The sequence below is a fragment of the Ursus arctos genome, unplaced genomic scaffold (genome assembly GCF_023065955.2).
Source record: "Ursus arctos isolate Adak ecotype North America unplaced genomic scaffold, UrsArc2.0 scaffold_9, whole genome shotgun sequence".
Lineage (NCBI taxonomy): Eukaryota > Metazoa > Chordata > Mammalia > Carnivora > Ursidae > Ursus > Ursus arctos.
This window is the reverse complement of record NW_026623111.1, coordinates 49,344,106-49,371,911: the sequence shown is the minus strand read 5'-3', so window position 1 is coordinate 49,371,911 and position 27,806 is coordinate 49,344,106. Positions and strand designations below refer to the sequence as shown.

The window sequence follows — 27,806 nt, the reverse complement described above, 5'->3', positions numbered from 1 at the left end:
TCTTAAAAACTTCTGGTCCACAAGGAACGATGTCAGAGAATAAGAAGGAAAGCATAGACTAGGAAAAACATTTGCAAAGACACATCTGATAAAAGAACATTTTCTGAAATATACAATGTGTTCTTAAAATGCAAGAATAAGAAAACAAACAGCTCAATTAAAAAATGGGCAAAAGACCTTAACTGACACCTTACCAAAGAAGATACACAGCTAGCAAATAAGCATATTAAAAGCTGCTCCAAATCATATCCTATCGGGGAAATGCAAATTGAAATAAGATAGCACTACAAACCTATTAGAATGGCCAAGAATCTAGCACACTGACAACACCAAATGAAGATAAGGATGTAGAACAGCAGGAATTCTCATTCATTGCTGTGGGGGGGGGGTGCAAAATGATCTAGTCACTTTCGGAAACGTTTGGCAGTTTCTTACAAACCTAAATACACCTTTACCATATTATCCAGCAATTGTGCTTCTGGGTATTGCCCAAAGGAATTAGAAACTTATATTTACATAGAACCCTACAAATGGATGTTTACAACAATTTTATTTATAATTGCCAAAACTTGGGAGCAACTAAGATGTTGCAAAGTAGATGAATAAACTATGATACATCCAGATAATGAAATATTACTCAGTGCTAAAAAGTAATGAGCTATCAAGCCATGAGAAGACATGGGGAAAGCTTAAAGGAATATTACTCAGGAAAAGAAACCCTTCTGAAAAGTCTAAATACTGTATGATTCCAACTATATGACAGTCTGAAAAAAACAAAATTGTGGAAACAGTAAGAAGATCAGTGATTGGCAAGGGTTGGGGAGAGAGGAATGAACAAGAGGAGTACGGAGGATTTTTAGGCAGTGAAATACTCTGTATGATACCGTAATGGATAATGGATATGAGACATTATACATTTGTCCAAACTCAGAATGTACAACACCAAGAGTGAACTCTAATGTAAACTGGGGACTTTGGGTGATTATAATCTGTCAATGTAGGTTCATCAGCTATGACAAATGTACCAGTCTGGTGGAGGACATGGATAATGGGAAAAGTTATGCATGTTCAGGAGCAGGGGATATATGAAAAATCTCTGGAACTTTCCCTTGATTTTACTGTAAACTACTCTTAAAAAAAAGTCTTAAAGAAAAAAGTATTGGTTAGTATATATATTTTCTGATAAACCCATAATTAACATATTGGACATATTTATTCTGGAACACAATGCACGTTATCCATTTTTTATTGAAATGTATATAAATGGCTTTCCTAATTAAAAAAAATAGAGATAAGGAATTAGAATAAACTTTTATAATGCTTTCATAGTGATATATCATCATAAGTTATAAAACTTATGATGCTAAAAGAGTGTAATATTGGCCTATATTATCAAATAGCATGTCTATGCACGTGTGTTTTATCCTTTAGAGTACAGACTAACTTCTCAAGAAGTTAGTTGATACATATCACAATGAAACTTTCCATAATTATATAATGATCTAAGATTTTCCTTATTCTTGAAATAGTAAGACAAAATAAATAAGGCATGACTTATAATAATAATTATTATCATCTGAAATAGAGAAAATTAAAATAGCTGAAATTCAAAACAAACCTGATTATCAGTGTTAGAAACATTTAAGCAGATTCAATTTTTTAAATTATATTAATGAAATGGTCATTACATTGCTCAAATTATAAACTAATATCTGCCAATAATTAATAATAATAGTAACATATATAAATATTTGGGGAGAACAGATACATACAGAAATAATATAGATAATTTTCATTCCTGTAAAAATACTATTAGATCACAGAATAAATGTTACTTATTTTTACTGTGGAAACCGAAAGATTTTTACTAAGACAAAGTGACAGAGCCTGACTATTTGATGGCTACAAATTCTGTATTAGGGTGTTTAGATTTTATTATTATTTTTTTAAAGATTTATTTTACTTATTTAAGAGAGGGAGTGCAAGAGAGAGAGAGCATGGACAGGGGGCAGGGGGAGAGGGAGAAGAAGACTCCCCACTGAGCAGGGAGCTGGATGCAGGACTCAATCCCAGGATCCTGGGTTCATGATGTGAGCCGAAGACAACTTAACTGAGCCACCCAAGAGCCGCTAGATTTTATTCTATAGACACATTGTTTTCACTTATGTAAGTAGAGAATGTTCACTTCTTGAAGCTTGCAAGAATGATCATTAGAAAAATTATATAAAAGTAGATCTCTGCAAGTTGGGTCTCTTCTAGACATCTGTATATTTTACTATGTAAGATAATTTAACATTTAAGTAATGTAAAAATCAAACCTAATGATAGCAACTTCCTCAAACTTTATTTATGAAATTGTTGTGTTTACATTTAACGTGCCAGATGAAGATATCTGATTTAGAGAAGAATCAACCCAGTAGAAATGTGTAAGTCATACTGGAAAATGTTACAGTGTTTCACATTTAATGTGCTTCTGAAATTTTATTCAGTGATAAAACCATATATTGAGTTTTATAGCACTGACTGAATTTTCTAATCTTACTCAGCTCTGACCCAAGAGGAAATTATATCAACCACTTTTATCTAGGTCAATTAACCTATATTGGACACATTCATTCTTCAGAGTTTTAAAGCCAGTGCTTAAGGTGAAAGTTGAAAATACTCACAAATGCTCTTTAAAATCCATTATAGATTTGCTAACTCGATGATAAACTAAGTATTTCTAAGCATACAGATAGATATAGCTGATTTTTTTTTTCTCTCAACCCCTAGAATGTATAGAGATATGCATTTCATCTGTAGATAACAAGATAGAAAAGTTGGATTATTCACCACTTTTTTAAATCCTGTTCTCTCATATTTCTTATTTCAGTATGTTATATGCTTTATTTGGGGGTCGGGGGGAAGGGGCACCTAATGATAAATTATGGCATTAGTATACAGCTAGTAGTCCAACTGAAGCCTAAATGCTCATTTTCCATGGCCTATACTTTGGGTAGAAGATTGATGTTTTCATATTTAGTTGTGTTGTGAAAGTAGGAAGGAGAAAATATTTTGATGGTTGAATGAGTTTAAAATATTGATAATCATAAAATGAATATGTTTTACCAGAAGAAAAACCATAATTTCTAAAATATAATTTGTTCACAAAAACTTGGTAAGTTAATTTGCTTATTAATAAGTATTTTTATCATATATTCCATTTTGCATTTGGCACTGTGAGTGATGAAAAAAAAGTATGACATGCCATTTGACTGAAAGATGAGCAAAAGATGGAAGACCAAACAAATATGACAAATTATTAATTTAGTAATTACATGTTTTGTAGTGTTGCCATTGTGTGAGATAGGAATTTAGAGACGTATGATTAATCAATGTACGGTAATTCTCTGAAGAAGTTCTTAATTGATGACATTGGTAACTAAAATTATCACAGTTTTATTGGGTAACTCATATGTCAGACAGTTGATTTCATTTAATAATCCTAAAATAACCATCATGAGACAGAAAGTAAAATTAGCATTTAGGTGAAGAAATGGGATTTCAGATGTCTTAATCATGTAATCTCTAAAAGGTAAAAGATGAGGCATTTGAGCACAAATTCATCCAACAATGGCTCACACTCTTAGCCACATTCACCTATAAATAAGTTCAACTATAAAATTATTATCTGAAAATGTAAAATTCAGCTTTTATTCCTAATGATAACTTGAGAAACTAGGAAACTTCTACAATTACAAAACTATTATATGTGAAGAAATCCATACAGACATTGTTGAAAAGAACAAAATCAGGTATACGTTAAGAGATTAATAGCATTAAAGACACTAAGTTAAAAACATGCTCAATTTATGGGATATATTATAGTGAAAATTTGGATGACTCTAAACAATAATGATTTTGGATAACAATCTGTTATTAATAACAAAGTATTCAAATTTTGAATACATACCTTGTGTTAATCAGGCATATATATGAGAAAGGAAAGGATACTAACTTCTGAGGACACATGTTGCAAATTTGGAACATTATTTTTTTTTATTTTATTTTATTTATTAGAGAGAGAGAGAGATCATGAGAATGGGGGAGGGGGTAGAGGAAGAAGCAGACTCCCCACTGAGCAGGGATCCCGAGCGGGACTCGATCCCAGGACCTCAGGATCACAACCTGAACTGAAGTCAGACACCCGACCCATTGAGCCACCCAGGCGCCTGCAAATTGGGAATATCATTAACCCCACTCCTGGAGATGTTAGTAAGACTTGAGCTTCTTAGATGGTTATAGTGGCCTCTTGACTGGGATGGCTAGTGGAGTGTACATGATCAAGGGGCCAGATGACAGACAAGCAGCAAATGTCTTTGTGGGACAGTACTGCTTACACTAGGTTTTCTAAACTGAGCTGAAACCAGCTGGGCATCACACTACTATCCTTGCAGTAGCAGGGTTGCTACTGTGCTAATGAATTTAGAACATGCATACCTACACCAAGTCTATCTTCGCTGACCTGACTTGTCTCTCCATGCCATGGAAACTTACCTACTAAACAAATACAAAGTGTATAATCAGCACAACCTGATTTTTAACAAGGGAATTTGAACCTAGTTATCAAAAGGGATCAATAATATCTCCAAAGTTTCTATCTCAATGTGACTCATTATGTTAATTCAATATATATCTACAACAGCTTCTTTCATTGTTATGATACAAGCTTCCTTCTTACAATTAGAGTAATAATATATTTCTTGGATCTTTAGGATTACTATATTACATGGATATTGGTGAATCTATAGAATATGATTTTTAAAGAGGAGCATGTAGATCACACTGAAAAGTATAAAATGTTTTACAGATTTGTGAAGCTGGAAATCATTTCATCAATGTAATCTTGGCTCATCCCAATCATACAGGTCAGTCTCTTTTTCTTTATCTTCTCTAAACAATGTTAATTTTTATTTTTAAAAGACTTCAGTAAACAATTTTTTAAAACAATAGTTGGAAACATTTAAGACAATATGTCCCAATTCTATTCTCTGTATGCCTAAATTTTTCAAATATTTGAACTAAATCATATTTTCTAATAATGTTTTCTCTAAAATGAAATGCCCCCCACATCAATGACAATCTCACTTAAATATGTGAAAAATAAACAGATAACTAAGAATTAAGGAAGTATAAAATCTAGTGATAAATGCCAATTTCTTAGCTTAACTCTCAATCTTGATCTAATTTGCATAGTAATTGATATAATCCCACTGTATTTCCGGTGACTTAAACTTTTTTCTAAAAAAAGTGATCTTTGTTTGGCAAAGATCAGTAGCTCTGTAATAGCAGTGCCTGGGAGGACATTTTGAATTTAGTAGTTAGTCAAAGTATTTCACAAAATTCACAGTGTTTACATAAAGATATTCTTAGTAAATGAATCTTCTCATTCACACTTAATTATAGGTATGGATTCATACTGCTTTTTGTACATGATACATCATTTAATCATAATTTTAAATGGCAATGGTCAACATTTGGATTTCATGTCGTTATCAGTCTAGCTGCAAATATAAAGGTATATTTGCCTCAAGTGTGTTTTAACATCTACCTGAATGTCTTATTTTCTTACCTTGCACATTTCCAGCAGGCTGGTGAAACACTTTTCAAAATATTTTTTTCATATAATATGTAGAGTTACAAAGGAAATTTATTATGTTACAACATTTGTGAATATATACAACAGGTGTAATATATAACATGTTTTATTATAAAATTATATAATACTGTGATAACTAGTCAATTTTTTGACTGTTGATGACTATATATAGAGATAGATATTCATATATAGATATCTAAAATAACTACAATACGATTTGAAAATATTTGTACTTTCTCTTGCTGAAATATATTAACAAATTAATGCCAATGCTATTGTGGTTTATTGTCTGCTTTTGCATTAAAGAAGAGCCTACATTTTATTAAGTGGTTGGATGCCATTTTTATCTGATCCAAATTCATAGATTTACTGAGTTCTCTTTGGATGCATTTGAAGCCCAATTGAAGAACGTCTGATTTCTTTTTGGTGTAGAAACACAATACAACCCTGTAAAAATACTAATACTGCCAAAGTTATGAGTATCACTAATTTAGTCTTAACTATGAACCTTTAACAAGGTCACCTTGCTCAAGTTTCTTCATCTATTTGGATTATGGTATCACAATTTGAAAATTTTAAATCATCATGTTTCTGAAGTCAAATATGATTTTGGAATTGTTCATGTGAAAAAGACTTTTTTTTTTTTTTAAGATTTTATTTATTTATTCGACAGAGAGAGAGACAGCCAGCAAAAGAGGGAACACAAGCAGGGGGAGTGGGAGAGGAAGAAGCAGGCTCATAGCAGAGGAGCCTGATGTGGGGCTCGATCCCGTAATGCCGGGATCACGCCCTGAGCCGAAGGCAGACGCTTAACCGCTGTGCCACCCAGGCGCCCCTGAAAAAGACTTTTTTCTTCAGTGTTTGCTCCACCCTTTATCTTGCTTGTACGTTGCTCTTGGGAAATCAAGACGCCAATCTAATCTTCTCTTCTTTGTTAATTGACTTGGTCCTTTTGCCTTGAGACTCAAAAGACTTTTTCTTTACCACTAAGTCTATTAATTTTGTAGGTTATGTTTTAGAGTTCATAATTTCAGGTTACTTTTCCCAGAAACATGATGTAATCTTCCAGTAGGTTGATTCATGTCTTTTTTGTTGTTGTCATTTTTTAGTTCTAGAAAGTTTTCTCATAGTTTAAAATTTGTTTTGTTGCATTGTGGACTTTATCAGGGGAGTAAATTATATATAAGTTATATCTTTATATTTTAATATCTATCTCGTTCAATTTTTAGCTTTTTGTTTTTGTCTGTATTTGTTCATCTACATAATATCCCCTATTCTATTGAACATTCCATTCTTAGACAAATTGAAATGTCTATATTACTGAGACGAATTTTTTACTTTTTCTACAGTTTCTTTCTTGAGTACAATCACCTTTCATCTTTTTTTCTTCCAGTTTGGGCCATATTTATTTTGAGTTTGGGAATTAATGGTTATGTTCTCTGGTATCTGCAAATGCTTCTGTGTAGGCATGTCCTGTTAAAATTTTTCAATTTTATTTTTTTGGGGTATTTTTATCAGCATGGAAAAAGGAACTTCCTATTTATTGACACAGAAGACTTATATGAATGCCGATCAATTTATGTTCATTTTTAAGTGTTTGGATTGTCCTAAAAGAGAAATAACATGTTTTTTTACAGATGGGGTGCTTGAAGTGGAGTCCCTAAAGTGTGTTCTGGAAAGGAGGGGGGTTGCTTTATTGTGTCTGGATTCTTTAAACACTCCTTTTTTCTAAATCCCACAATTCCAAGGACTGTTTCCTTCTTTTCTTTCTCCTCTAAGCCTCCAAGCAATGTCTTCCCCATGAACTGCTCTCCAATACTGCTTTTCATGGAAGCAGTGCTTTCTAAGATGAAAACCTTCTGGTTTCACTACTTTCAAATCATTTCATCTCATTTCGGTTCTTCATATCCAGTGTTCTGATCTATCAGGTATCAGACCTTTTCTCAGGGTAGACCTTCTTTTTCTTATCATGAATTCTAGATTTCTATACATACAGTACATTCTTTTTTTTTTTTCTTACATAAGCTCCTTTTTAAAATGTCAGTTCTTTTGATGGCTTTGAAGAAGTTTCTACTGTTCCTGAATTTTTATTCCCCATTGCATACTAATTGAACTTTGTAGTAATATCTCTTTCTTAGATGTGCGTTAGTCAGAAATTATGTGTAGGGGTACCATTTAATATTTATTATTTAAACAAGGTGTCCCAAAATGTGTTCCCCAGGAGACATAATCTGATATAGAATAAGTTTAAAAAGAAATTTATTACAAAGTATGGAAAAGAGGGAAGGAAGGAGAATTTTGCTAAGTGGGAAATTGATGCTGTCTCCTCAGTGGCTTCGGTCAATTCTATAGGGGTGTCTGAAGCTAGGATAACTTTTTTGTTTGTCTTATGCTGGAATGACTAGAAAAAAGGTAATTTAGGTGTGGATATCTCTGAGCAATGTGAATGATCAAGGATAAGGCAGTTCTCTTTAGTCAAGACCATCCTCTCAGAGGGTCTGATAGTTGAAAGCTTTCTACTACCACCACTCCCAGCAGTTATGGAAGAAGTCCATCATACCTGTTGGGGATCTTAGCAGTGTATCACAGCACCCAGCACAGTCTCTTCCTTTTGTTTCACAGATCCACTTCTTTGTATATTTTCTGCTAGTAGCCCCATCAGGATGCCAGTAGGCCTCTCTTTCTGGGGGAAATTTAAAAGAGACATGCTAGTCGGTGAGTGCACAGCCTTCACCACGGTATATGATCTTGGTTAACAACTGATTTGCGGTAATTTCCTCCTCCACAAACTGCTAGATTCCTTTTACCCTCAACATGTACTTTTAATTTCTTAGGGATTACTTATTGCCTTGACCTAGATCCTCTTTTTTTTTTTTTTTTTAGAAAAGGATGGGGGAGGTGTGGAGGGAGAGGGAGAGAGAGAATCTTAAGCAGGCTCCATACCCATCGTGCAGCCCAACATGGGGCTCAGTCTCACAACCCTGAGATCATGACCTGAGCTGAAATCAAGAGATGCTTAACTGACTGAACCAGCCACCCAGGGGCCCCTACCTAGATCCTCATCTTGAGGTTAAAATTTTCATGGATCCTTGTTTTGGTGTTGCAGGGTCTTCTTTCCTGAGGTCCCAGTTTGTTCTTCCACCAATGAGTTTAGTGTCTTACAACTGGTTAAAGTCCAAAAACTGGGAAAGGAATTTTATAAGTCAGCTGCCCCAAATCTTTGGACTATCCATCTCTTATTTTACCTACATTCAGAAATAATACTGTTTGGTAAACATCAACTAGCCTCTAGGAACATTGTGTTATTTTAACTAGCCATAATGTTTTGTGGATCAAGCTTCTTCTGAATTTACTACAGGTTCTGCCTTATGACAGCTAAGTGCTGCAACTAGAAGTGCCTTTGACTTCAGAGAAGGGGAAGGAAGGATCCTTAAATCCCAATCACTACTAGTCCAATCTAGTTCTCAGATAGCATCACTTACACTCAGCCTGGAACTGCAGAGAGACAACACTAATCTTAGTGCTGTAGGTGCCCCTTTCACTAAAACATTCCTTATAGCTTTGAAAATGTTGTATCCTATAAGTTCTATGGAACATGGGAAAGAACATGGGAATACCAGCAACCATATGTTCGGGACCTACCATCAGTGATGGAGTGCTTATTGCAGGCTTTTCAGTAGGTCATTCCACTCAAAAATGCCATTCCATTATCTGCTTTTTGGGCCATTCCTGGTAACAGCTACTGTTGGTTCAGTTTTTGGGGATGCAGATGCTGAAGTGGAGGTTAGCATTCAGGAGGTCAGTTAGAGAGTGACTTTATGAATGGGAAAAAATGTCATGTTTGGGGAGGAAATTGAGAATGATACAGTTTCAGATTAACCTATAGGGCATTCTACAGCTGGGATAAACAATCAATGTTATTCTGAGTTGAGTCCTCAATTTACCATATTGAGCAAATATTGGATTAAGGCTACACCAAAGAATGAGTGTGACCTTGGGTAACGTTGCTCCCTTCTGCCAGACAATGTTCATAGAGTGTGCTGAGAGTTGAAAGTTTTCTGCCAGCAAGCAGTTATCCCTGAAGCTGTGGAATAAACTCTTATACCTGAAGAAGAATCTGGGTGGTGCAGGATTGCAATATAAAACATTTCTGACTTTTATTTAATAGAAGTTCTATTATAAATAGTAACTATAGCTTGGGAAAACATTTCATGGGAATATATTAAATTAGTAACATCTAAACTTACATCTTAAAATTAACAGTAAATAGATACACAAGACAGTAACTATATACATATGTTTTTCTGGGTCCCAAGACATATTGGTTACTAATATGTGTATTTGTGGATCCCTGAACATTTCCACTACCACTAGAGGCTGAACAGTCATAAACTAGGTTTAACCCAGATTATCTTGTGTACATCTTCCACCTCTGAAATTCAGTTTCTATAACATGGATAGTAGGTTCCTCAATCACTTTTCTTTTGATGAATATATGAACATTACACAAAGGCACTTGCATGTACATTATCAAAAGAATCTGTAATATTAAATGGTATATGTATTTATCCTTATCTTGAAATGAGCAGTACATGAAATCTGCACTGTACCTAATATATTTTTACTTTGATATTTTAACAATAGTTACAATTCTGAAAACAACATACTGACATTTCATTACGACTTTAGAATTATACTAAAAGAGATTAGTTGATGTGTTATCTGATTAATCTTGCTATGGAGAATAAACAGTAATTTTATAATTCATATTTACTTTTACAAATGTCATTGCTCAAAGTTCAACTTGAAATCATTATAAATTTATTATCTAAAATATTTCTTAAAAGAAATTGAAAGGCAAAAAAATCACAAAAATCAAATGACAATATGTTAAGTATAATGAAAACTGTAAATAACAATCCTGATTGCTGAGCAGAAATAATTTATGTGGTATTTTTGAATATTAACTATGCTGATATTCACTGTAATCCTCTTATGAGAGATTTTCACACTTTCCTAATATAAATGACATCCTTATAAAATTCCCTTTGGATTTTCACTAATTAAATAGAAAGGGAGGTTTGAAGTATTTAATAATCTCAACCAAAAACATCTTCTTTGACACTAAAAGAGAAGAAGCATGCAATTGTTAAAGCACATTTACTGATTTCAGTATGCAATTCAGCTGCATCTATTATGCAAAATAACATTTATATATTGAATTTTAAAGAACTGATTATCATGCTGTATTCTGTAATTTTATAGCAATATAGCTATAGACATAGGAAATGGCAGTTATTCTGTTTGAGGCAAAAGGTCATAACATTTGAAACTGGGATTCTTCTGAGTAATTTGGGAAATAGGTTTCTATAAATACATGATGACATTTTATGTAGTATAAGTTATTCTAGGGAATCTAGAATTAAATAAGACATATATGATTAAATTTGCAATATGTAGCATCATTGATATTTTACTCTTCTTTCTAAAAGGAATTAATGCCTGTTTTCCAAGTCCAAATTATAACCCCTTCACATGGATGTTTTTCCTCGTTTCATGTCCTAACTACACCTACGAGGTATGCTATTTATGTATGTAAATAAGTAACTTTATTCTATGAGATACTAAATGCATATGTTTATGTATTTACATATATTAAAGTTTAATATATATGGTTATACACAGGTTTTATCTGTAGATTTGGCACAGAGATATAAATTATGATATATTATTTCAATTCAAGTTATAGGCATAAGAAATTGGAACATTTAGCTACAATTTTCGCTGCAAAAAAATGAATATTTTCACATATATTTATTTTTAAAGAAAACTTTACAATCTTCAAATAAAATGCCTTGAGATGTTTCAGGATTCTTTTTTTATCATCAAAGTTTTTGGAACAATATCTTTCATTTTGTTTTATAAATATGATGCTGTTTATGGGGATTGTGACGATCGTATTTAACAACAAAATTATTTTTGAGGGAAATTTATTTCTACCTATAGTTTTTCTACTGTGTTTAAGCTTTCACATTACCTACATAATATCATAAATGAAAAAAATACTAGATTAATCATAGGTATTTATTAATTTATGTTTTAATCTAACAGATTGGATCATGGATTAGTTTCACAGTCATGACACAAACGCTGCCAGGTAAGACCTAGGTTATTTGACATTGAAGTAAATGCACCTTTAGGAGAAGTGGTTTCTGAGAACAAGTTTTTATAGTGCTAAAGTTTGGCATTTTTGCAAAAGGATTTTATGCTTCCATTTTTATTTTTATCTTGGATATTTTTATCAGTATTAAAACATAATGAAACACAAATCTCTAGGTAATTGTGGCTTAATCCAACCTGGAAAATGTAACCCAAACATATTTATTAAGCAGCAAGGATTTGTTAATAGGACTGGTGGTAATAATGCACTTCACTTGAAACTCTCTCTTATGCATGAACACAGACAGACATGCGTATGTGCTGTGTCCTTCAAGTGTCCGTGATGTCTCTGAAGGGAAGGCTGGGAGCATAAGTGTGTAATCTTAAATGCTGGGCATTTTAATACACATAAGAAAGTTAAATTGAAATGAACTGCATGTATTGGAAAGTGTATGTATTACATCCTTTTCATCCACTATTTGTAACACTGTATAAAATTTTTGAATCATAAGTAATGCGGTTTGCCATATGCATGTGTGTGTTTGTAGATGTATATTATATACATACAGAAAACTGCTATTGAAAAATTCAGAGATAAAAATTCCTTATTTGGAAATACTTTGTGGCAGTGGGATATAAAAAATGTGGATTTATTTTGACCTCTGCTAAGTACTTTCTATATTTATTCAACCATGCAATAAAAATGGTTGACATGTATTATGCTAGGCAATTAATATGAGTAAAGAAAATTGATACAGAAGTATACAACACTTGAGAAATATTTTAAGAGCTAAATATGATAGTTTTTTTCTAATACAACTTCCTGTATCTATCATAGAAATAAGAAAGGCTTTCTTTCTTTTTTTTTTTTTCTAGTTGGGATTTTTACACTTCTGATGAGTATCCAGATGTCTCTGTGGGCACGAAAGAAACACAAGATTTATTTGAAGAAATTCAATTCTTATATGCATAGAAAGTCAGCGATGATTCCATTCATACTGTAGGAAAAATGTATAGAAGAATAGTATATAAGATCAATAAGTCAGACTTGGACAATTGTTGACTATAATGTAACAGAATTTCAAAAACTACAGTGCTTTTACTGAGTATAAATATTAAATGGTAGACTCTAGCTAAATTTAGAGGAGTAATCCTGAGGCAAATAAAAAGTAGAAACCATAAATATGACTAATAAAAAATAGTATCTGATATATTTTCAAAAGATTGATCCTTAAACAAGATTTTCTTACTTCATTAAATATTTCTTAATACTATTTGCTTAAGACAATTAAAACACCTGAATTCTAAAGTAAAAAATTGTGACATTTAGGTCACTTGAATTTTACACATTTTGATAGTAATTTATTATTTTCTTTATTGTTCAATATGTTATTGAGAAGTATATTTCAATTTCTTGTGAAAATTCTACCTACATTAAAAGTGAAACATAATTTCTCGTGTTGTATTCATTTATTCATACATACATTGTATGTTGTCATTCTGAAACTATAACAATTAAAATATTTTCTAGACATTATTTACTAAATCATTTGAATATATGCTGCATATTAAAATATATATTTATATTTACATATAAATCATGTTTATATATAAATATATATATAAATATATATTTCAAATTGATTATATGTGATCACAGAGTACATGGGAGATTTTTCGAGATTAAGAGTGGAAATATTTCTTATGTCCTCTCAAAGCTTGTTTGCATATATGTGAGTTTATATGTAAATATACATATATATTTTGACAGGGAGATGACTGGTATTATAAAAATCAAGTACACATTAATTAAATATTTTTTTTTAATTTGAGTTTCTTCATTTTTAAATTGGGATTCTTTAGATTGGTTAATTTCTAGAGCCTTCAAATTTCTACATATATATAAAAATATCCTCATTAAAGCTGTTAGATTATATATATATTTGACAAAATATCCTCGGTAAATGTAGGTAGGTATGCATTCTGTCGGTAGCTATCATTAATATATGTGTCAAATTATTCAAAAAAATAACAAAAGCACCCTTTTAAAAGCTTTGTTATCATTCCCAAATGTATAGCATTAAAATATCTCAGAGGAAGACAACAAACTTTAACTCCCTAATACCTATTCAGCAAAGTAGGATGGAATCATGCAAAAGTCTTAAAAGGAGGTACTAATGCATTAAACCACATACACCTAATACATCTATGTAATCAACTACCTGTGATAATTATCTTGGTTGAAAAACAAAGAATATTTTATGCATTCTTAACTAGATTCTGACTGATGCCAATCCAGGAAGTTTGCACATCCTTACAGGACTAGAAACTCTTTGATGCAGCAAGGAAGGATGAGATACATATGGGACAGACATTTCTCTTCCCATGGTGCTACATTCCCTCATATCTATCTCATACCAATTATTTCCTTACAGTTGGGAATCACACCTTGGTTAATGAGTTATGAACTGCTTTTTGAAATTAATTACTTTCTCATTCTTCTTTCCTGGAGGAATCGTTGCCTCAAAAGACAGAATCTGATAAATTTACACCATTTTGTTATCAACATTAATTCTGCAAATATAACCAATAATCACACTATCACGTATTTACCCAAAGAATATAAGGACACTAATTCATCCCTATGTTTACAGCAGCATTATCTACACTAGCCAAGATCTGGAAGCAACCCAAGTGTCCAGCAATTGATGAATGAATAAAATGGATAAAGAATATAGGTATAGGTGTACACACACACACACACACACACACACACACACACACACAAACACCCAATGACATACTATTCAGTCATAAAAAAGAATGAAATCTTGCCATTTGTTATGACATGGATAGAGCTAAAGAGTATCATGCTAAGTGAAAAGATTCAGAGAAAGACAAATACCATAGGATTTCATTCCTATGTGGAATTTAAGAAACAAAGCAGACAAGCAAAGGGAAAGATAACCATCTGATGGTTACAGGGGCTGGGATGGGTTAAACAGGCGATGGGGATTAAGGAATGCACTTGTCACGATGAGTATATGGAACTGTTGAAGTACTATATTGTGCTCCCGAAACTAATATAACACTGTATGTTAACTAACTGGGATTAAATAAAAACTTAAATAAAACTAAACAAAACAAAATACTTGGGCTTCCCTTTTTATTATCCTAGGATTTCAAAGCAGGCTTTGGGATCTGTCATTAAAGGACAAGAATAATAATTATTCTAAGTGAATCAGTAACTCCACAGTCACATTGTTGTTCCTAAAATCTTCTTACAGGTGAGTGGATATGATGCCTCAGCAAAAAGGATACTGTACAAATGAGATGTTCAAACATCTAAGTTTACTTGGAGAAAAACTGAATAGAAAAAACCTTTTGTAGGCGCACAGTGTCTGTGCCTTTTATTTCTATATTTAGCAAATGGAAACATGTAAAATCAGTATTTCTTCTCCATTAACTGACTTACCAATATAGAACGACCTACCAGCCCTTCATGGTTAATAAAAACAACATAAAAATAGCCTGCTGGTTGTATTTTCATGAACATTCCAAAGTAATATATAAGTTCTCCAAATATCATCTGCTTTCTGATTTTAAACATCTAAAGACATTATTAAGTTTTCTTTACGTTTTTGTTCTTTTATTCACTGGGCTGCATGGATAAAAAGGAATGGACATTACCTCAAGCTGTAAACGCCTGTTCAAATTATGGAACTGGGAATCTGATCCACATGCTCAATCTTCTCTCAGGCCTTTGTCTGCTTATAATGTCTTTAAATTGCTCTTCATTTCTATATCCTTTGCAGAACATACCATTTATAAAAACAAAACCAAACCAAACCCCTAAAGTCTGAAATATAAATATATATATATATATATATATATATATATATATATATATATATCATTAGTGGTTATAGATCTATAAATTCATGTCCAATGATATCTTCACAGATTGAGTTATTTTTTGATTTACCTCATGTTTTATAACTCCCTTCTACACATTTAGAGATGAATCAGTTTAAGGGTCTTTAGGAGGGTCTTTTACTTTTATCAAAGTAAAAAGGACCAGGTTGGGAAGTGAGTTTCACACAACCTGTCCCTCCATTAACATAGAACTTACTATGTCTTCACACTAAAGGCCCCATTCCCAACAAAGGCTGGAAATAAACTTAGGCAGGAGTACAAAAATATAATTACAGATTTCAGCCTCTGTCATCCAAATCATTCAACGCAATAATTATTATGAACCCTGACAAGCTATAGCTTTGCACCTTCCATTTGGAGTTTTTAAGAATGATAGCCAAGAACATATTTCAATTTTATGAATGTAAGTAATCATATGAGAGTAAACAAATTAACATCAGAATTTTCTGATTGATACTAGATTTGAGATTACATATAATATTAAAAAATTGTAGTTCATTTAATCTAATAATTATCCTAATAGTTATTTTTTTGAATCATTGTCTGGAAAAATACCTTCTCTAATCCCAAATAAAAATTTGCAAGCAATGTTTTTAAAATAACACATCTTCATCTCTCACACATTTCTTATAAAAAGTAGCTGGAGAAAGAAAATAATCAAAAGAAAAACAACAAAAGTTAAGTCAGCTGCTATGCCACCCCAAATTATCACAGCATACTGCTTCTGCTCTCCACCCCTTCATCATGTCTGCCTCAAGCTGCTATTTTATAGGTGTTTTCGGTTTGTTTGCATGTGTTTTTAAAAGAATGTTTGCCTCTAATTTTGAATAAAAATAGACCTGTAGTGCATTTTGCCTTTTAGTAAGTTTTGTGGAAACAAAAGTTATTCTCTGACTCATACACAGGCACACACAGGCACATACACAGCAACTTTAAGGACTAACATTTCTTAGGAGGAAAAAATATGTTGGGTCAAATAATTTTTAAATAAATGAAGCATATTCTTATTTTTCTAAATGTGCATGTTTTGTCTTCTCTATAGAAACGTTATGTCTAATATCAAAGCATAATCAAATCAGAAAATTCAACATTATAGCTGAATATCTTATATATTGACTTTTAATCTTTAGTAATTAAACATATTTTCAAGGTATTTTATGTTCAATTTTAAGTAACTGGCATTCGGCACATGTTATGTTTTAGCAGTTGATGTATTTCAATTAGAACATTTGTTCTCATAAGATAAAATAAAATGACCTGTGAATCAATAATAAGCGTTCTTTCTACTTTTATTTTAGTGAGAAAGAAAAGAAAACCTTTATGTTGCTCCTGGATATTAGAGGTGATTATAGCAAATGTTACTTTATAAGCTCAATTAAGGGCATTTATGCAGCTTTTGCATAATGATAATAATTAAAAACCGTTTATTTTAAAGGCTGCTTAAAAGTTAATTTTCACCCAGGTGCATATTGAAGCCTATAATTAGCCTTCCTTCAGAGAAGGTTTGGTTGAGGAAATGCATAAAAGCATTTCCAGAGGCAGAAGTTTCCTGCTAAAATGAGATTTTGGTTTTTAACTTTAGCTTGATAATGGTACTTAAAATATGTGAGAAAAATGCTCAGAAATATTTAAAAAATGAATCTATAATCATCCCAGATTGTTTTATTGAGAAGACATAAAGAAGACATATTTACATACACTTTGTTTGAGAAATGAAGTCCTATAAGACTGGTACCTGGAAAATGTTATTATTTACAACAAATAAAAGAATTGCTCAAAACAGGGATGCCTGGGTGGCTCAGTGGGTTAAGCATCTGCCTTCGGCTCAGGTCATGATCCCAGGGTTCTGGGATCAAGTGCCGCATAAGGCTCCTTGCTCAGTGGGGAGTCTGCTTTTCCCTCTGCCTGCTGCTCTCCCTGCTTGTGTGCGCTCTCTCTCTCTTTAACAAATAAATAAAATCTTTAAAAAAAAAATGGCTCAAAACAATCACAAAGCATAATGTCCCGTGTATCTTGTCATTCTACTGGCCTGGATCAATGTTATTCCTATGATAAATTCTTATAGTTCATTCTTCATCTACTGATGATTTCCTACTTACTAACCATTCACCAGATGGTTTATTTTCCAGAAGCTCTTTCATACTTCCTGACAGAATCTCTGAGTAGAGGAAACCATTACACTTTATTTATTGTTCAGAAGAGAATACAATAGGATATATAATCCTAATAAGGATTTTTTAAAAAAATCTAAGTACCGTTACTCTAACAAGTTTATAGAAGTAAATAAGTCACTTAGGAATTATTATGAAATATCTGATGCTAGCTGAAGTTTGTTTCCCTGTTTAGATATGAGTTTTCCTATCTATAAGTTAGATGTTTGATGTAAGTAACCTATAATAATCTTTCCTAATTTTCCTGTAGAAAATTGTTGTTGATTCAAATCATTGTCAATTCTCACTGCTCTCCAAAATCATATATCATAAAATCCATGTTTGAATTATATGGTCAATGTTTACTTTTTATATAGCATAATTTCTACTAATTTGTTAAATATATTTATTAGCATGTGGTATCTAAAAAAGCAGGTCTAAGCTTTCCTAAACAAATTAAACAAGATTTCTTCTTTCTGGAGCTTTCTATATGAGGTACAAAATTGGAATATAACAATTAAATAAATGAGTGACAAACTGATTTAGACTGTGATCAATGGTATAAGAAAGTGCTCTGAGAAAGTAAAATAGCAATATAAGGGATAAGATGAGGCAGATAGTGTGATCAATAATTTACTCTGTAAGGGGATGACCTTTTAGAAGACATTCAGAGTATTTAGCAAGCTGAAGGATTGCAGAAAGAATAGTTTAGACAAATGAAATTGACATATATAAAGCACTGAGACAGGAAAAACCTGGTATGCTTGAAGGTCAGTAAACCATGCAGTATAAATGGAATATACTAAGTAAGAGAATGAGTCATGCACACTGAGTTTGGAGAAATACTGAAGACACATGTCACACATGGCCCATAGGTCAGTCTAAATTTCACATTACTTGATGTATTATTGTAGAAAATTCAATTCTGCTATAGAATATAAGAATACATATGTTTTAGAGGGGACACATAAAGAAATTGCATCAAGGTAATTTCCAAGATGATAATATTTGGGTTTTTTTAAGATTGTATTTATTTATTTTAGAGAGAGAGAGGATGGGAGAGCATGGGCCTGAGCAGAGGAGGAACCAAGGGGCAGGGAGAAGGTGGGGAAAGAATCTCGAGTAGACTCTGCACTGACATGGGGCTCCAAGTCATGACCCTGTGATCATGACTTGAATCAAAACCAAGAGTCGGATGCTTAACCAACAGAGCCACCCAGGTGCCCCAATATTTAGATTTTATTCTAACTGAAAGAAATAAGTGCAGAGCAATAAATAATATAATGTGATGTGATATACTTTTAAAAATAAATTGTTTCTTATGTGCAAAACACTATGAGTAAAAAGATGACACAGGAGAACATTTAGAAGAATCTAGTAATATCCAAAGGGAGAAATGTTTAGCTGCTAACGAATGCTCTGGGTTTTGCTTTTTGTTTTACAGACAAGAAAATTCAGAAGAGCCCTACCTCCAGCTAGGAGACATTCTAGATTCCAGGGAAGAGTTGAAGTGAAGGCTAAGTGGACCTAGATTTTGAATCTCAAAGAAGTCCTTTTATTGGCCTGAGTAAACAGAACTAAAACCATTCCAGTGTCAATAAGTCAATCTCCTGTAAAAGTAAGAGCTTCCCATACCCCCTAACATGCTTGTGTTTGCCAAACATGTCCCTGAATGACATTCTGTTAGAATATGCAGAACTTCATCAAAGCCTATGAGGCTGCACAAATTCATCTTTCTGAAAAGACTGGAAGGACACAAAAACTCATTTTTCTGGATACATAAACTGTCCCTGAAGAAGATACCACTCTAGAAAATTCTGAAGGGTCCCATATACAAACAATTTCATATGTATTGACCAGTACAAACAGTGCAACCATGAATACAAACTGTTTTGGAACAACTAGCCATATAATATTGCTATACAAAAAGCTGGACATAGTAAGGACAAAAAGTGCTATAGGAGCTTCATAGGTGAAATAAATTCAGCCAAATTAATTAAATCTTAGTTATTGATTTTAGGTCCAAAGAAACCTCCAGTCATTTTCCCACCAAAATCAATCAAGCTATTACATCCTAAAATTATGATATATATACAAACTCAGCACTGTGCATCAAATAATATTTCAATCTCAAGAATTCTATCTGGAAAGTATTGATATAGGCATAGTAATATATATGCATATGTATGATAATACATAAGCAGACATTAAATGTGGACAAAATGGGTAATGGATCTGACAAATCAGGTCATGCTCTAAATCATGGAGTACTATGTAGCTTTAAAATATATATTCTATGAATTTTAATTGGCATAATTAAATCCTCATATGAAAGATTAAATAAGTAAAACAGAGTGTAAAGCTGGATAAACACTTCATCTAAACCTGTAGGCATTTTACAACACTAAAGTAAAAAAATAGAATTACCAAAGATGATAAGATCAAACTTATTCATATACTAAGTAATGATATAAAAGCAAGAATACCACAAAAAGAGGTATCAAAATATTAAGAATTGTTTTGGATTAGGAGGATTAAACTTTTTTTTTCCTATTGTTCTATGCTTTTGAGATTTTTTTCAATGTACAAGTATGGTCTATTTCACTATAAATTAAAAAAAGAATAATCTCTACTAAACTTCATGGGCTGGTTCCTACATTTTTTTTCTCTAGCGTCATTTCCAAATATATTTGCTCATATTTTATATGCTCAAATAATCACTGATCAACTTAACATGTATTGAAATTTTCATGTGATTTTATATGGCTAAGTTTCTGCATACATTATTCTACAATATGAAGTCCTTTAAATTAAATGGTTTTTAAAAATTTTATACTGAAATTTACATACATATATATATATACACACACACACATACACATATATGCCAAAAATTATACATTATTCTAATAAATGAATTTTTCAAATTAAGTGTACTTAGAATGTTGCAGAAACAGAATATTACCAGCCACCCTGATTTCCCCTACCCACTGCCCATCTTGTAGTCACTATCCATTCTAAAAGGAAAACTATGTGACTTCTAATAGCACAAATTAATTTTGCAAGTTTTGTGACTTACTCCTATGTGTTTTTGATTCAAATCATACAAGGTTAATAAACATCGTTGCATGTATTTTTACATATTTTTCTTCTAATTATGTTTGTGATACCTTCATCCTTTTTGATATTGTTTATCAGTTTTAATTTTCATTTGAGTATATTCCAGTTTTAGGTTAACACAAATAGTTCAGCTATGAACATATTAATACTTTTTTTGGATAAACATTTATACACAGGCCTATTGAGTATGTATCTAACAGCCGAATTGCTATGTAATGGTTGTGCTTATTTTTCAGCTTTAATAAATACTGTCACACAGTCAGTTCTTCCAACATGTGGTATTTTCCATTTTGCATTTGGTTGGGTGTGTACTGATATATTACTGTATTTAATTTGCATCTTTCTGATAGCTAATGAAGTCAAGCACCTTTTTACATGCTGAATAGTCATATGGGTATCCTCTTTTTGAATTGCTATTTGTCTTTTACCTAAAAAGCTATTGAATTTTCTTTCTTACTGATATGCAGGATATCTTCAGTATTTAAATTGTGAGTTCCTTGTTTTATATCCATCTATCTATTCTCTTGTCTCTTTATTTCTCCACAGATCTATGAACCTAATAAATATGTTCTTTTGTTCTGTGAGTCGCTTCTCTAGTTCCTCAAAGCATATTTTAAGAGTAACTTTAACATTAATACAGTCTAATCATTTTCCTTGTATAGTTATTGCTTTTTGTGTCTTTTTCAAATGCTCTTTGCCTCTTGAAGGTCACAAACACGCTCAACTATGTTTTTGCTAAAAGCCTTAATATTTTATCTTACACAGTTGATCTCTAATCTATCTGGAAAGGATGCTTTTGAGTTTAGAGTAAGATGGAGGACAAAATACATTTTTAGTGTACAGATAGCTAATGTACTAAAACTATGTATAAAGAAAAAAAAATTGTCCATTGCCTTATACCTGCTGGAAATGGTCAGCACTCCCTGTACCCACAGAAGAAAGATTACTCTAAACTTTGCTGTGAAAGAGATGAGAAGGCAGGGGTCAGCGCTCAGAGAGGAAGACCCTTTGTTCTTTGCTCCCGCCTTTATTGGTCCTTCAGGATAATCATAAATCTTTATCACTGTTTCTCAAACATGTGATGTGTGCCAGGGAGTCTTACTGGAAGTACGAGGATCTGTTTACAGGAAGGATATGATATGCTAATCCGCGTGTTCTATGATATGCTAATCTGCGTGCCTTGCATTCTGCTAAACAGCCTAGGGGACAACGCATACGTCTCTAAGATCACAGGGCTGCTGTTTGTTCTAGGAAAGCTTCAGGGAATGCAACTCCCTGGGGCATTCCAGGGCAGATCGGTCAGCTAGGCCTCAGTATTCCAAAGGCCTATGACATTCTCTGAAAACTTACCTGCCGCCAGCGGCTTCAGTATTATATTTTAGCAAGCCAGGCATTATGACTGATTTCATGCTCCACATTAACCCCCAACATTTACCTTTATAAACTGAGTGTCTATATATGTAAGTCTATTTTAGGGGTTCACAATTTTATCCCATTGGTCAGACTTACACTTTTTTTTTTTTGGCTTTGGGTTTAACCTTGCACTGATCTTACCTTATCTTCATTAATCATCTTTCCAGGCGACATATGTCCTAACTCCACTTTTCTTCCTCTTCTTAAAGACTGTTTTGGTTATATTTGGGCCATTATATTTTTATTTGAATTTTAGAACCACTTCGTAAATTAGAAAATCTCCTGGGATTTAAATGGGAATTATATTGAATCTATAGATTAATTCAAGGAAAATTACCTTTGCAATATTGGGTTGTATAATTCACAATCTCTCAATTTATTTAGATGGTCTTTACTTTCTATCAAAAAATTGTTTCCATGTAGACATCTTTACAAATTTCATTAGATTTATTTTAACAGATATTTCTATCACTATTTTAAATTATATCTTTTCTTTTTAATCTTCCACTTGTCAGTTTAAAAAATAATAATACCTTTAAGAATTTGGATTATTATTATTGTTGTTGTTATTTGCTGCATTATTTCTAATGGTTTTCTGGAGAGAATTTGGATTATCTAGGCATATAGTCATGCTATGCGCAAATATATACATTCTCAGTACAATATGTTATAAAATGAGAGATAATTTTCATTTTTACTTAGAAACATTTCCAGTGTTTTTTTTTTTAAAGATTTTATTTATTTGTTTGACAGAGAGAGAAGCCAGCGAGAGAGGGAACACAAGCAGGGGGAGTGGGAGAGGAAGAAGAAGGCTCCTAGCGGAGAAGCCTGACGTGGGGCTCGATCCCATCTTGGGACTGCCTGCCTTTGGCCCCTACATGATGGAGTATTGAGTTTTCTCAAATGATTTCTTCATCTATTGTAACGATCACATATTTTTTTTCTTCTATTTTCTTTAGGGTATTTTTTGCTGTTCTTTTTTTCTAGTTTCCTCAGAATGGTGCTCAAATAATTTTTAACATTTTAAATTTTATAATAAATGTTCCATTAACCACAGCTTTTGATGTGTCAACAAAGTTTTGATATGTCATGCATTTGGTATTTTACATTTTAGTAAAAATGCATTCTAATTTATGTTTTTCTATTTGACTCATGGATTATTTAAGAGTAACCTTTCAGTCTCTAAGAATTTGGGCTTCTTTTCCAGATGTTTTGTTTAATCTAGCTTAATTCCATGTGGTCAGAAAACATACTCTAAATGATTGAGTTCTTTTTGTGTTTTATTTTTGAAATTTGTTGAGACTTCGTTACAACACATATGGTCTAATTTGGTAAATTCTTGAACACTTGAAAAAATGTGAATGTTGCAATGTGTGCACATTTTATGTAAGCTTACTAGATTTTTATGAATTTTAGTTCTACGAATATTTAAAAATGCACAATACATTATTAATATATATCATCAGCAAATAACATTAGCTTGTTTGCATATGTGAAAATTTGTATTACTGAACGAAATTCAAATTCTAGTGGGAAATGATATTGCTCTTACGATGCACCCAAACATCTGCAAAACCATTTTCTACAAGTTCTACATTAAAGCATTTTAAAACATGGGTCTATTTTGGTAATACCTATAAGGCTCACTTGCCTTACCCGATCAAATCACAGTAATTTATAGGATAACATGTTTTAATTTTTTGGTATATAGCTAAAATTATAATGCTAATCTCTTTTGGTTTTCCCAATAGAAATGAAAGGGAACACAAAGATCATTTGAAATGAAACCCTTGTTTGGGGTATGAAGAAAAATTATACAGTGTGGTGGGACAATTTAGTTAGCACAAAATAATTGATGAAGTAGAGGAATTTTTGAAGTATACGTAGAAAAAAATGATTTTTAGAAGGAAAAACTTTATTAAAGACTTGCATTGGTTATTCCAAATGATAAAACAATAGAATAGAAAACCTTTCCCTAAATTACAACATGAACTTCAAAGTACAGAATAAAATCAACAGGAGTAAAGAGATAAAATTTAACCAAATAAAATTGATAACATTGTTTTTCTTTTCATTGACAACAAAGCAGGTTTATGTTTGGAGTTTGTCATTTTATGCGTGAAATGCTTGATCTTGAGTTTAGTTTTTTTACTCTTAATGAGAGAATTGATAAACTTGCAATTCTTACAGAAAAGAAGATTAAATATCCTAATCCATCCCTAAGGTCTCAGAAAGATTTGGCAGCTCAAAACTATGAAGCAGTGTAAACCTATTTGAATATTACTGCAAATAGAAGAATTGATTATCTATCATCCATCTATCTATCATCTATCTATATTTTAGTTTGTTATTATTTTATTCCAATGAGTCTAGAACATAACTTACAAACCATGCTAAATTCTACAATGTACTTTGCAACTGAAAATTAAACACTAGCTTTTGATATCATTTTTGAGCTCTATTGGGAATTCGGGACATCAGTGATTTCTAAGCCACACAGCCTATATGCAGTGGCTGTTAATTACAGCAACATTCTCCTGAGCCAGGAACTTCCTAAAACATTCTCCAAATTCTGCAAGGACAATTTGTCTCCTAAGTGCACTCATTAATTAAAATTTTAAAACACTCCCTATACAAAGATATTTGCAGATGTGTACTCACGTGTGTAATAGAGCCATGTCCTGTTCATGTTTATAACTGATTTAGAGCTCCAAACTCAGAAAGAATTGGTATTTTACCATAAGAAACTATGAATTTCTTCTTTATAGTTTCTCAATAGAAATCATTTCTATTTTTTTTAAGTTTGAAGGTAGCATCTTTGAAATAAAATTATAACTACACACACACACATATATATATAATACTTAGAATTCATGACTATTAAATAAAGTAAAAGGTAATCATCAATGAATTTTATTAATAAAAACATTCATGGTATAAAATTGAGAATATCTGAAATAGCAAGTGTATTCTTAATATATAAAATAAGAAATTTCCAAAGCACACTTAATTTTAATAATTTTAATCCAGGCCGAATGTTATAAACTGAATATTTATATCACCTCAAAATTCCTACGTAAAAATTCTAACCCCCAATGTGATACTATTATGGGAGGTCTTTAAGAAGTTATTAGACCTTGAGAGTGGAGCTCTTATGAATGGGATTAGTGCCCTAATAAAAGATAACCTAGAGCAGTCTCTCAACATCTTTCTACCATGTGAAGTTACAAGAAGTTGGCAGTCTGCAAAAGGGTCCTCATCAGAACCTGACCATGCTAGCACCCTGATCTCTGACTTCCAGATTCCAGAACTGTGAGAAATAAATATTTATTTTTTCTAAGGCACTCAGCCTGTGGTATTTTGCTAGAGCAGCCCAAACTAACCAATGTACTGAAATTCTACAGGAGGGATTATTTCCCAGTCGTCATACATATCCCTTCCAATAAGAAGTGAGACTAGACATAACAGAAGTTTCTTTTAGTTTATCATTTGGACAATGATAATCAAATCTCCATGTGAAGCTCTTTTCTTTGACAGTAGGTCATAATCAATTACAATCTAGCTGAGATGAAAAGCAATAATTTGGATTTTCATTTGTATTAAATAGAGAACTAGAGAACCTCTTAACTTTTTAGCATCTCTTTTGCTGCTCCAACGGTTACCCTCTTACTTCTCTGATTATTTATTCAAGTATGGTTATAATAAGTACCCCTACATTTATGATTTATTTCCATTCATACAATTAGCTTCCTTTTATTTAAAAGAATCATTCAATGGCTTCAAATTGCATAGGAAAAATTACTGTTTCTCTTAGAGCTTTGCTTTTTCCACTATCTTAAAACACAGAGTTGTATCTACTGACCTGAGTTTATCATGTCTTTTCAATCTTCTGTTTCCCAGAAGAATCTAACATAATCACAACTTCCTTTGTTCGTAATTTCTTTTTCAGACAAGTAGAGAGAAACATATACCTATATATCTAATTAGTGAAGTAATCCTTTATGAAATATGTATCTCCACAATTTACACATATTTTGCAAAGTAAACAAACTACCTCTGTGTATTAACATATATTATAAAGAAAACATAACATAAATGGCATTAAATGATAAGCAGGAACTACATATTTTAATTTAATATTCCCAACCATCTATTTTTGTATAAGATCCCCACATTATTGCTTAAGACATTGAGTTTATAGAAGGTATAAAGCAGTGGTTTACAACCAGAGTTGACTTAGTTCCCCAGAAAATATTTTGCAATATTTGGGAATATTTTTGATTGCCATGACTAGGTTACTACATTTAGACAGTGGAAGCCAGGAATGCCACTAAATATCCTATAGCACACAGGATACACTCAGCCAGCTACCTCTCCCCTCATGCACACACACACACACACACACACGCACACACACACACACGACACACACACACAATGAAAATTACCCATTTAAAAATATTAACAGTGCTGACACTGAGACTCTCTGATATATAGGATAATTTGTCCACAATCACACTGTCAATAATTAGTAGAGCTGGAGTCAACATTTTCATAGAAGGTATACATTATTGGTTTAAAATGTATCTTGAAACTTATTTCTTCAAAGGATGTCAGAAATTGTTCCTTTCCAAATATTTTGTTGTGATTGTTAATGTTTGTATTCTGTGACATTATTAAAACCAGTCTTAGTCAATATAGACATTCTTCAACAAAATGGATAGAGTGACATATATCATATGCTTATCTGGATATATATCTCTCCTTATTTAAGTCTATTAAATGGATCTTTCTCAATACGAGAATTACGACCAAACTGGTCAGTTTTGTTTTGGTTTTGGTTTTTTGGAGTCAAGACTTGATCATCTTTATATCTGTGGTGGGTTCAATCTACAGATTACATAAGAGTTCACTTTTATGGTCCTTCTTTCTTTTTTTCTTTTTTTCTCTCTCTCTCTCTGTCTTTCTTTTTCCCCAAATGGGGATATTGAATCTAGAGTTGTTAATGTGAAATGAGTTTCTATTCTACAATATTACAATTCAGATGACTTTTTTTTTAGGTTTTTTTGTTTGTTTGTTTGTTTTGTTGCATTTTTTTTTTAGCAACTGTGGGAAAATTTTAGTTTTAAAAGACTGACAATTGGACTGTCATTCAATAAGTATTTAGAGAAAATGATCACTTCCATCCACTTGAACTCGATTTATGTAAGAACATTAAATCTGGTAATGTGCAAGAGGCTACTGGGAAATGCTGAGCAAAGCAAGCAGTTTATGTTCTGAGAACTATAAAAACATATGTGAGAAAAAAATCTTAAAATTTTGACACTGTTAGAGTGATGACAGTGCATGTTCACATTGCTTCTGCACTATTATTTGTGAATAATGAATTA

At 32.2% G+C, this 27,806-nt stretch overlaps 1 protein-coding gene across 3 annotated transcripts in view; it reads left to right on the top strand.

Annotated features, from left to right (window-relative positions):
- TECRL (trans-2,3-enoyl-CoA reductase like) overlaps window positions 1–21,275 on the top strand; it is a 106,356-nt gene extending 85,081 nt beyond the window's left edge. For 2 of the 3 annotated variants that reach the window (XM_057309782.1, XM_057309783.1), the window contains 5 exons: window positions 4,850–4,907; window positions 11,131–11,216; window positions 11,750–11,795; window positions 17,032–17,075; window positions 19,328–21,275. In XM_057309782.1, coding sequence (XP_057165765.1) covers window positions 4,850–4,907; window positions 11,131–11,216; window positions 11,750–11,795; window positions 17,032–17,075; window positions 19,328–19,414 — 321 coding nt within the window. In that variant the 3' untranslated portion in view covers window positions 19,415–21,275. Of the gene's footprint in view, window positions 1–4,849; window positions 4,908–11,130; window positions 11,217–11,749; window positions 11,796–12,673; window positions 13,249–17,031; window positions 17,076–19,327 lie in introns of those variants that run through there. The other variant, XM_026508976.4, reaches the window with a different exon arrangement.
- The last annotated feature ends 6,531 nt before the right edge of the window (window positions 21,276–27,806 follow it).